Raw genomic sequence first — 12186 nt, 5'->3', positions numbered from 1 at the left:
TAGTCATTTGTGCACTTGACTGGAGGCGGAGTGTGTTGTGGGGTTGTTTACCTGAGTACGTCTGAGGTCTGATTGGAGTCGAGGGGGTGGGAGTGTTTGCTGTGCAGTAGTTCATCTGATTGCACTGAAGACACATGGAGGTGCAAAGAGGCCTGAGAGAGGGAGTGCAGGGAAAGAGGCGGTGTCAAAGACATCAGAATAAACGTATCAATCCTTTATTACATCTCATCTCAATAAGTATAGCTCTTTACGCAGCAGAGACTCCAGAAACGAGGGACATCGCTGTCATTCATAACAGCAGTTTTGTGCAGTTGCAACTTTTTTTAATTTGATTTTTTTTTTCAGGTTTGGTCACGTGATGCAACAAAATGCTACAGAAGCGATTTGCAGCTCATTGGCAGCTGACATCGTTGCTGCTTTTCAAAACACAGTTGTGGTTTTATGGGGTGCCCTCGGTGACGTCTTGGCTGGGGGCAGTGAGGTTTTCCAGGCAATCAGCAGAGACCCCTCATCCACCTCATTACCTTCCAGCATGTCCTTTTTATACTTCTGCTTTTATACAAGTTAAACAAACGACACTGAGGTTTTTGCCTCTGGATACCTGCTTCCAGTCTTTATGTGACGCTACAGTAATCAGCTTTTGATTACAGTCCATCTTCAATGGTATCATATTCACAGTTTGGTATTGATCTTCTCATCTAGCTCTTGAAAAGTGTATAAATAAACATTGAACTATTCCTTTAACCCTTACAGTCCCAGGACAGATTTAGCATTTTTGTCCTACTTGCAGTTATATGACTCTGTGTCTCCTATTAGCTTTAAATATGGATGCATGGCATATTTTCTTTTTCAGAATAACCAGAACTCTTTATGGTGGACTACACAGTAAATATCGAATCTAGCCAAGTCTCAAGAAACTGTACATTTTATTATTAATAAATGTTTTAAACAAATAGCCTCAAGAATCGTTATATTCTGTACACCTTATGATACCCTGTCTTTACACCAAGATACAAACAAAGATAAACTCCCCAAAAACCCTCTAAAGGAACAAAACAGAAGAAACTTGAGGAAGAATCCTTCTTCCTGAACACAGATGTGCAATCGATGCTGTGTGTAGATTCACCATATGAACAGTCAAGATGACAAAATTATAGACTGTAAACATGAAGAAATGTGACGTCGGAGGATGCCACCAAACAAGCATGTGCACCTTAGGAACAGTAAATTAACAAATCAGTGTTGACAGGAACTAGGGGCTGACAACAGCCTCATTTCCATGTTAAGATAAACGGGACACAATCACACTCTGATGTACACATGTTGCTTCAATCACTATATCAGCATGCAACGAAGTCTGACGGTTTACTTTGCTCATAAGAAACAGGGCTGTTGATGTGTTGACTGCAAAATAAATCAGGTTGTGTGCAAGTGTCTCTTAAAGAGTGAGGGGGACGCTGGCGTCCTGCTTTGACAAGGTCACAAAAAACGAATAAACATCCCTTCAGCATTTGATGGAGAACAAAGAGTGTAACTGCTTTTACTGCTGTTGCCATGCAACCTATTGATAAATGACAGCCATGAAGTGCACGTGTTTAAAATAATAGCCTTAAAAAAAAGTATGTGAGCGGGTCAGAGGGAGGTACCTTAAGGAAGAGTGGACACTGGTTCTGAGCCTGCGGACAGGCTGACCAGAACCAGTCGGGTAGTGGGCCGGCTTTGGCTGTGGACACAAAGTAGCCAAGTGCTAGAGGCTGCTGCAGGAGGTTGGGAACCTCTTCATGAGACTCCATCCGGTCTGCACTCTGGCCCTGCAACGAGGTGGAGACTCAACATTAGCTGCATTTCAATGTGTCATATCACATGTTGTACTAAAGGTCATTCCAACAACTGTGCGTGTGTGTGTGTGTGTGTGTGTGTGTGTGCGTGCGCGTTGTCTCACCTTACTGCCATCACCTCCGTGGTGGTAATGAGAGCCAGGGGAGTGTACGGGGGAAGTGTTGGGGGAGATGTTGATGATGTCAGGGTCCACGAACTCGTTCTCCTGGTCCAGCAGGTCAAAGATCCCGATACCATCAGACCCATCTGTGGAGAAAAGGAGAATAACGCAATAGAGCTAACAGGTCATTTTTAAAATGAATTAAGCTCCCTGAATCTGAAAAGCATCTAAAATGTATTCCCCCTCAAGTCTTTATGTGAAATATGATGTCAATTTTTTGTGGTAAAAACTTTCACTGTGACTTTCAGAATGTTTTTCTTACAGTACCACTACGGGATCCGTTTGCTGTTCACTATATTACACAACGTGAGTAAACATGTTTTACATTTCTAGCAACAAATATATTTTTCCCACAGGAAATAATCTGAAAACCCTTCTGGGTGCTGTAGGTGCATTAAGTATGTAAACACACACTCCTTCAGTACAAACTCTTAGTGGACTAGAAACGCAAAGATTTGGAAACAGAGAACAGATAAAAAGGGAACTACTCAGTAATTTGATGCGAGTTTGTTTTGGGGGCCCAGTAAATAGGACGCGCTGCACTGAATTCAAAACACCAGAGAGAAATCCCAGGGAACGACTGCAAGACGGATGAAGGAGCGCTGCTGACCGGTGGTGGCGTTCAGAATGTCCATGTTGGGGTCGATGTTGGTGTAATTGGAGCTGGCAACTTGGACGGAGGCGGAGGTGGGGAAGACAAGGATGTGGGTGCAGGACGTGTCCTGCGGGGTGCTCAGCTGGGACGTCTGCATGTTCAAGGTGGTGCTGCGGCCAAACACTGAGCCCGTCGACACGGAGTCTGATGGGAGGCACAGAGGGAGGAGGCAGAGTCAATAAACAGCGCAACCGAGAGGAAGGGAACTAAAGAGGTGCGGACCCTTCTCACAATCCTTTTATCTAGTATCAATAAAATCATTTAACCGCTCAGCAAACTCTCCACATTTCACTGGTTTCAACTGATTCAATTTGATTGAATATATTAATAAAATACAAGTAACATCCTGTCCGAACACCAAGTTTTAATAAAACCTCTTTAACTACAGCATTCAAATTGAAGAAATGACTGCTTAAGTGCTAATATGTTTACATTTTTACAGTATTGCTTGAATTGATTGGATGCATTCACAGTGGCTGCTTTAAAAGTGTATTGTGCCAACCCCCTGAGTCATACTCATCTGACGCTAACACAGGCTTGCTAATCCCTATCAGCTTGAAGAGTTTTTTTTCAAAAGGAGATGTCCTCAGCCCGGCATAGCTTCACACAATCGTGGTATGATGCACTGACAATCCCCCACTCGTCTCCCAAAATAAACCCATTGATCTGCCTCTCCATCACACTGCATGGAGATCAATCGGGCATCTGAGAGGTAGTGCTTTATGAGCGAAAGGTACATGATCTTCCCTGCCATCAATCTGCTGTGGACAAGCAGGGGACACGCATTGTGATATGCTGCTGCCATCCATCATGTCTCACGCGCGCAGGCACACACCAGTTGCCTTTCTGGGTTGAGTGATGTCACTGGAACAAGAACTGTATGTCGAAACAGAGAGTATGTGTGTATGTACAATCTTCTTCTTCACGGGCACACATTGTACCTGGCATGATGATAAAGGATCCCTGCGGCTCCATGGCAACCAAGCACACGCTGAGGATGCTGGGAGTGTCTGAGGCGGAGATGCCACACATTCGACACATTTCCTTCAGACGCCGGCTGAGTGACTGGAGGTTCCTCCTGCTCAACAGAATACTCCAGTCTGGGACATGAACAGAGATAAACAGAGGGATGACTGAACCAGTGACGCACTGACATGAAAACACTTGAATGTACTTTTTTTTGGTCTTTTTCTATCGGCTTTGTAAAGACATTTCACTGTGACAGTCCTCCTCACCTTTCAACTCTCCGTGCCCTATCCTGCCCAGTCGACCAATCACCACCCTCCAGGGCACTGATGTCATCTGCACCAGCCCCAAGCACCAATCCAACAGCTTCTGCAGACCGAGCCGCCGAACCGAACCCTTTTTCCTCCGTGCCCTGTGGAACACACCCAGATATGTCAAAACCCCTTTTCAAAACGCAAAATGCACTCAGCTAGTAATCAGAGGTGCTTAGAAATTATGTTTCAGCACAAAGTCTCATTTGACAGCTAGCATGACACAATAGGTAGCAAACGCACTGTTTAGATATCAAGCAGACACGTTGTGAGTGTCATCAATAGCGGATATGCTCCATTTGCAAGATCACAGGCATTTGCTGTGCTTGAAAAATTAACGAGTCGGGAGAATGGTGTCAAGTTGCTCTGAAACCTTGACTGTAAGACTGGTGCCAGATTGGATCAGCGGGAGAGATGCTCTGCCTGTGATTGGTTGTTACGTTGTGGGATGGTTAGGTTTATGGTAAGGGTCCAGACAATATGTAAAAACTATGTGTAAGATGTCCTTTTTTCTGAGACGATACTTTGTCACACACTCCTCCATTGTTATTTAAGTTTAATGACATTCGTAAATTCCCAGAATACCTCTGTGAGAAGTTTGATGGTAACAAAACCTCTGAAGATGGTTTAAACGTAGTGCCGACGGGGGGGGTCCTACCTGTTGGGCACGTCTATGTTGATGATGCAGGTCTCAAGGAGTTCCCCATACAGGTCAGTGCATGTAGCCAGAAGCCATCGTTGGTCGTGGGACAAACAGTAGCCAACAAACAGCACGTTGTATTTCTGCGACGCCTCACCGAACGTCTCCCCGAGCTCCGTCTGCTTGTCCTTCACCGGTGCCAGGATGAACGGCGGTGTATAAAGACGTAGACACTCGGGCCTCTGCAGATGGAGAGGATGAAGGATTTAGGACACGTGTTCAACTCTTCCACAGAAATGGATAAAAACTAGATTTGCTTCCAGGTGTAAAAATTCGGCTGCAGCTTGATTGGCTGTTAAACCTTTACATCCACAGAAAATGTATTCTTTATTGTCTGTTCAGTTCACATGTTAGATATCTTTACAACTAAAATATGCCACCGTCTCTCTCCATTGTCCCATCCATATCCCAGTTATCCATGCATGGCAGCTCCAGGTTTGCCAGTGTGTTGAAGGGAAAAGGTAGCACTTGGAGCGAAGAAGGAAGTCAACTGAATTAGGTCTTGATCTGAAGCACCCCTTTGTCTACACTAGGAGTCAAGATCCCATTATGAAGGTCTCAGGGAGCAAACCAAGCAGATAATGGAAAGAAAACTCTAGAGCAGCAGAGGGTTACGAGTTCCTTTGGTTCGGTTCCGGAAGAAAAAAAACCTCTGGATGTTTAGCGCTAAAACACTATTTCTCATCGCCGGGGCAGGAGATCGGGTCCTTTCAGGTCAGGCTCATGTCTGGCTGGAAAACCATAAGCAAGTGCGACACCGCTGCTCGGGCCAGTGTCAAACTCTCTTCGCTTGGCTATCGATACGAGGACACTAGCACGTTTATGTCACGGCGCCAAAAGAGAGCTGCTACTGATCAGCTAAAGAACTGCACTGCAACTGCATGCAAACTACTGTCTCCGCTTCGCAGATGGATTATGTCAAAGCAATTAAAGAGTGCAACTGCTTCAACTTGGCAGCGTGTTGCATTTACCTCTGGGCTCTTCAGTGCAGTGTCGATGGCCAAGCCCGGACCGAAGCCAGTCAGGGACTTGACGTTGGTGGAGGTGGGCAGCGGCCGTCTGCACTGGGCGAAGACGGAGAACGCTAGAGACTTGAGGTGTTGGGTGTAGATATGGCGGTCTTCGCCTCGTACCGGCTGGAGCAGGTACTGGCACGGGACAATCTGAGGTCCAAAAAGACCAGTTGTTAAACACAGCTCACCAAACACTAACGACGCAATATATTCTGGGAGAAAAGTGGAAAGAAGTAAGGAAAACTGTTTAAAACACAGAACTCGTATGCAACGCAAACCATTACAACTCTGGACAAATTAGAGCTGCCCCATAAAAATGTATCATTCAAATTATCAGTTGAGAAGCCCCCAAAAGTCACTTTATTTCTTCTTAGATGTGTCACTTCAGAAAGTAGCACAAGACTCGGTGTCAACTTTTGTAAACAGATTAGTGAATCAAAATCACTTCATTACAAAACTAACAGTGATTGAAACAAAAGTGACTCAGAGCAGCTGCTCTGTGTGGACACGTCTTCACAGCTGATATGTGGGTTTGACATGCGAGGTGGCTGCAGTAAGGTGAAATCTGTTGATTCAAGAGAAGCAGAAACCAGAAGAACGAGACAAATATCCTCCCCCATGAAAACTTGAATATTCTGGCAACTACAGCTATAGTATAAATACTTCCATTGTGGATCACGTTGTTTAAGTTTAAGTGTTTTCTAGTCACTCAGAGTACACTATTAATAATTAGTTAACAATGTACTGCCCCTGATGGTGATGGATATGTTAACCGTGAGGCCACTGGGAACAATCTGTTAACCATTAAGGAGTGACTGACACGGAATACACAACCAATGCAATTACCATCGTTAAAATGAAATAAAACATGGTCCGCAATAAACATGTGGCTCTCCTGGGAAGCGTCCTCACCTGTACAGAAATAGAGTTGCGGATGTGCGGGGGCAGGAACTGAAGCATCTCAAGGTAGCAGCGTAGCAATCCCAGCGTCCACACGCTGGAGTGGGCCGGCACCGGCCCGGGACCACCGTCGGCCTCCTCATAGCTGAAGGGGTCCACGATGTAAACGACGATGGCAGGTGGATACGTGACGGCGTGGGACTCCCCGTCCGTTGGGACGCCGACCTTCTCTCGTTCCAAAGTGCTGGGAAAACACAAGAGCACACAAAGATTGTCTCTTTCAGGAATGCTGTAAAACACCTTCAAAAAGCAAAGTTATCAATCTGGTACTTGAGTGTTTTCTCTACTGAACAGCGTGCAGCTTGTGTGCCGTGCAGTACCTTTCAGGAGGCTCTGTTGGCCCCTGGGCCTGGCTACTGGAGCCGTCCCCTGAGGTGCCAGTATTCTGGGTACCAGCCTGCTGTCCCAGCTGTCCACTCTGGGGACCGGCTCCCTGGCCCTGGCTGCTCATGTTCCCAAACGGGGAAAAAGAGTTGGGCTTGGCAGACGGTATTGTGCTGCCAGGCTGGCCTGAAGATGTCACGAGGCTGTTGGATGACGCAGAGCCGTTTCCGGACCCACTGTTGCTGCTGCTGTTGTTGTTGGGAACCGAGGAGCCAGCAGCATTCACTGAGCCCTGCTGGCTGACTGTGCTGGAGGCGGAGCTAGACAGCTGCGTGGAAGGTGACTGGTTGGACAAGGGTGGGGGGCTGGGCTGCGTGAGGAGGGAACTGTCTAATGGCTGGGATGCGAGGTATGGAGCTAAAGAGAGAAACCCAAACACACCATTGAACTTATATCAATGAAACTCGAGGTAATAAAAAGCTACTCATTTATTCCATTTCAACAGTCGACTACACTGATCCTCCTCCTTAGCATTTCAAAGCTCGGCTCTTTCAAGCAGTCAAGGTTCTCCAGCTAGCCTTTTTATACCAAATCTCTATTATGATAATAATAACTAAATCAAGAGGTGTTGAAGGTGAAAATTCTGCAACAAAGAGTTGACTGAACAACACATTGTGCACCAGGAGAATTAGCGCCAGTAAAAAAAAAAAACGCAGCGGTAAACGACACGTACCGAGGTTGTGGCGGCACACTTGTGCATAGAGTTTGAGCTTAGTGAAGGCGTCGCTGTTGCCGCTGGCAGCCTTGAGGAACCAGTCGCTGACTGGCTGATCCACGAGGTTCTTGGCCCCACTGCCGCCAACGAGGACGATGCCATCAGGGTAGCCTTTGGAAATGGGCCGGTGCTGCCCCAGTCGACATGACTGCAGAGAAACAGGGAGGCAACGTGTCAAAGACAGGGAGACAGTGTGTGGACTGATGCGTTTAAAAATGGGTAAAGAATGGAGGCTTGAGTGTAGTATAAAGTATAAAGGTATTTTTCCATCACTAATAAATCTAATTTTTCCTCTATGTGTATGATTAACTCCCAAACCTGAGGTGGATGCAACTAAAGCAGTGTTATATTTAGACAGAGTGACGACTGAGATGTCCGCCCCCTTCATTCCTACCTCGTAGACGGCGGTGAGGTCTCGGAAGAAGCTCTTGGCGCCGCTCAGCAGGGCCTCGTTGTCAGGACAAATAACCAGGTACCCGATGTCCCGCTGGGAGCCGAAGGGATCCAGCAACAGTTTCTCCCAGTAGGGCAGACCGAACGGAGACAGCACTACGAAGTCGTACTCATAACCCACCAGGAAAGTGGGGATGGGCAGCGGCTCCGGGGACTCGTCTGTGCCTGTTGGAGTGACGGGAGAAGCACGGAGAGAAAACAAAATGTAAGCGGCAGTGAAAAGAAACACACGGACAGACAGAACAGCGACTGAGTGAGCGACTATTGTTAACGAGTAAGGTGTCGGCTCCCCTCCCCCCTCCATCCGTCCTCTGCTGTGCATCAGAATGTGAGGTCACTAAACGATCTGACAGCTCCTCCCAACAGAGCTGACATCTGGAGCACACCGGAGAGACCTCACTGCCTATTGATCTGACAACAGTCAAGAGTTTTTCTACCCCAAGACACACACATCCTAAATCCCAAATGTCACACGCACCCACATGTTGTTATCACCCACACCGGAGATACTGTGGATTTGACCAGTAATGCTTTTTGAAATCCGGTACTTTAGTGTTCAAGTTGTCGATAAAAGGTATTTTGTCTTTTTTACTTTCAGGGAGTTTTTCCAGGAATTTTATCCTTTACAGTCTGCAATCTTTTATGGATTAGAAACTGTATTGTAGCAAGCCTCAGTCAGAATTGTACATCAAAAGGATTAATTTCCCCAAGTTGCCCCGAGCTTTACCGTAAGAGCCCCGTCCCGCCATCTTGTGGAACTGCTGCCAGGTGAGGGGTCCCTGAACGCCCCACGAGCGCATCGTCCTCTTCTTCTGGATTGCGTCCTGGAGTACAGGCTGCAGAGACATCAGCACCCGCAGCACGTCCTGAGAGCACAGCGCACTCACGTCCACCGCTGAACAACAGGTGAGGAGAGGAGATTAATCACAACATGAGAAACCAACGCTGAGCAAAATAAAAAAAGAATGAAAAACGTCCCAAGTTTAATCCGATATTTTTCCGACCAGATTTTCAGATCTCTTGCTTTTTTGACAATAGAACTTAGTAGACGGTAGTTTTTAAGTATTTATGTTTCTCAACTGATCAGAACTAAAAACAAATACAACGCTAAAGTTGTTTACAAAAAATATCTGGTGAAATATCGGGTGTTAAAATGCTGTTTCAGTTGTGAAATAATATCAGAAAAACAATCAGAATCTAAAAAGAAATGGTTTTGAATAAATTCTTGAAATCCTTTTTTTAAATCCTGAATGATAAAAAAAAAAAATGAAATAACGATTATGTATTATTTATTCCCTTCCAGCTATTTTTTTTATGATTAAGTTATACAGCCTTGGGCACCCCGCTACCCCTCTCTGTCCTCTCTGTCCTCATTGTATCTCTACTGATGCAACTGAATAAAGGAAACATCCTAAAAAGTTATATTACTTAAAAACAGACAAAAAAAAGAAAACTAATTTCGAAACATAATTTTTAGGGGCATTTGTGACGGCAACAGAGATTTGCATGCAAGAGATTTGCTTTTAGCAACAGGAAGGAAAACGCCCCGTTTCTCACCGTTTTGTTTGGCCCAGTGGTGAAGGCAGGTGCTCTTCACCAGCGCCTCGTCCACTTTGCCACCCGACATGTTGTCCATGAACTGCCGGCCATGCTCCAGGGCCATGTAGCAGTCACTGTGGTAGTCCTTCTCCTCCACCCGAACACACGGAGGCACGGTGGCCCCGCTTGGCCCCCGCGTCCCGATGTCGTGCTCCAGGACCGAAATGGGTGAGAAGGGGTTCGTACACTGGTCCTGCAAGAGCAGAATCAGCTCATCTGGGACACGGTCGCCCCTCCCGACTCCAGTTCTCTCCAGCGAGGAGAGCCGCAGCTCCTCGAAGCGCTTCTCTGCCTCTCTGCTGACGTCCGAGCCGCGGCCGATGATGTCTAGCTCGTCCTCCAGGAAGAGGCCCGAGCCGTTTCCGTAACGCCGGTTGACGACGGCGCTGAAGCCGCAGCTACAGGGTTCCTGCGCCTCGCCGACGGGGTCGCTCAGGTACACGCCCACGTCGGCTCCTTTTATGTTCATGTTGCAGACGCAGATGCAGCAGCTGTCGAAGTTGCAGTCCTTGAAGAGGTTCATGACGGACTCGGAGAGGATGAGGTTGACGTAGAGGCTGTGGGCCTCGGGGATGGAGGGAACCGTGGCCGGCTCCACGGAGTTCAGCGGCCGGCAGGTGGAGGGCGTGGACGCCGGAGAGTAGTACAGATCCGAGTTCTCTTGCTTGAGAGAGCCTTGAACGCTGGAGGGGCCGCGAGGTGTGCGAGGAGTCCGCGGCGTACGTGGGGTGGGGGCGGAGAAACGTGGGGTGGCAGGTGAAGGCAGGATGCCCGCGCCACTGTTGCTCGGTGGAGCGCTGTTGGACATGAAGGGCGTGTGGGTCTGAGGGGTGTAGCTCTGGCTGTATTCCTGGTCCATGGTGCTGCCCACACTGGGGATGTTACTGAGGGCAGAAAGATCACAGGACATGAATTAGAAAAGGCAAACACATATATTCATATCGAAGATTACTGATATTAGACTACAGTTACAACTTTCTCGTGTAAAAAAAAAAAAAAAAAAAGTCATCATCGGCTCTCTTGTGCAGGTCCTCAGGACAAATAATGATCAGCTGGGGGTCTTTATGTCCATCGAAGAAACACGTTCAGCACTATTGCACAGAACATAGTTGTTTTCTTCCCAGAACAGCACTGCTTCAGATAGCAAGACAGTTATCTCACTGAATTTGTGAAGACAGTCGGAGTAATAAGGCAGTAGGGCACGACGACATTCACTACAAAAGGAATGCAGAGCGGGCTTCGACTGCACACATGTTTACACATGAGAAAACAAGAATGCAGGAGAGAGCGAGAGAGAAAGACAAAACGGGGAGCAAAAAGAAGCAGAGGGAGAGTTCAATAAACATTTCAACAAGCGTCCCTCTGAGGTAAGGGTTATTTTTGGGCTGGCGAGCAACTGTGAGGAAGCAGGGAGAGAAAGAGTGCGTACGAGAGAGCAGGAGGGAGGGTGAGCACATCGTGTCCCTCGCTGTATGTGGGGGAACAACTCCTGGCACAGAGCTATTAGAAGGAAGTCCAAGCACAACTCTCTCTGCAGCCGGACTGCGTTCATGATGGGATGCAGATGCGAAAGCAGCACCGGCACAACATTTCAGGATCTTTACCAATCCCCCTTAGGACATTTGGATTTAGCAATCCTATGACTAAAAATAATCACTTTCTCAAATCACAGTTACTTAAAGTATTTCACTGCCTTTCTTGCCTGTTCTGCGCCACATTTCCTGTCATGCTCCAGAGTTCCTAAATACAAGAAAAAAAAAATTCTAAAAATAATCTCAGCAATCAGGCAAAAAGTCAAACCCCACAGTTTCAATTAGCTCTGCAAAAAATGTAATTGCCTCTTATTTAAAAATCAGTCAACATTTGCAGCGCAGCCGGAGCCTGCTGGATGAACTGTGTGCTGACAGGTCACTAAATAAAAAAACAACAGTCTCACCTTTAATGAGCCACAACATTTTCCAATCACTGTTGTCCATGAGCAAATGCTTTGATATTTGCACCCGGTCAGTTTATTAGTTTACAGTTAGTTGAAAATTGAATGGTTTGTTTGTTCCCATTGTATGCACTAACATTCATTCAAAGTAAAGTTGTCATGGTTAAAAACTGAAATAAGAAGTGCATCATTGTGAAAGACTCCACACAGATCAGCAAACACAACGCTGAAAATAAATCAATCCGTACAGATTTAATAAGGGTCGACTGCTTTGATCACAGAAAGGCACAAAATCAATAGAATAAAACGCAGTTTGTTTGGAGATTTTCACGCTGATAAAAAAAATCCCCATGTTTGTGTGGAAAGTATCGGAGGTGTCGCAGTGACAGAGACACTAAAGACGCCAAGCTGTTATGAGCAGTGAGGTGGCATGGAGCCGCTGTGGGGGCCCGCTTCACCCCTCCAGTGATAATCCTCGGCTTCGACTAAGAAGGCATT

General features: G+C 46.6%; 1 protein-coding gene across 2 annotated transcripts in view; it reads right to left on the bottom strand.

The window, feature by feature from the left end:
- The window catches only part of med13a (mediator complex subunit 13a), a 71571-nt gene that overhangs the window by 1353 nt on the left and 58032 nt on the right, over window positions 1-12186 (bottom strand). For both annotated transcript variants that reach the window (XM_069147038.1, XM_069147039.1), the window contains 14 exons: window positions 9714-10639; window positions 8884-9051; window positions 8098-8321; window positions 7662-7851; window positions 6925-7345; window positions 6557-6788; window positions 5603-5794; window positions 4590-4813; window positions 3890-4032; window positions 3596-3754; window positions 2610-2798; window positions 1943-2085; window positions 1647-1811; window positions 52-152 (listed from right to left, as the gene is read on the bottom strand). In XM_069147038.1, coding sequence (XP_069003139.1) covers window positions 52-152; window positions 1647-1811; window positions 1943-2085; window positions 2610-2798; window positions 3596-3754; window positions 3890-4032; window positions 4590-4813; window positions 5603-5794; window positions 6557-6788; window positions 6925-7345; window positions 7662-7851; window positions 8098-8321; window positions 8884-9051; window positions 9714-10639 — 3477 coding nt within the window. The remainder of the gene's footprint in view (window positions 1-51; window positions 153-1646; window positions 1812-1942; window positions 2086-2609; window positions 2799-3595; window positions 3755-3889; window positions 4033-4589; window positions 4814-5602; window positions 5795-6556; window positions 6789-6924; window positions 7346-7661; window positions 7852-8097; window positions 8322-8883; window positions 9052-9713; window positions 10640-12186) is intronic.

The sequence above is a fragment of the Embiotoca jacksoni genome, unplaced genomic scaffold, assembly GCF_022577435.1.
Source record: "Embiotoca jacksoni isolate LCO1_2020_lvr unplaced genomic scaffold, fEmbJac1.0.p SCAF_13, whole genome shotgun sequence".
Classification (NCBI taxonomy): domain Eukaryota; kingdom Metazoa; phylum Chordata; class Actinopteri; family Embiotocidae; genus Embiotoca; species Embiotoca jacksoni.
This window is presented reverse-complemented; position numbering and strand designations above follow the sequence as displayed.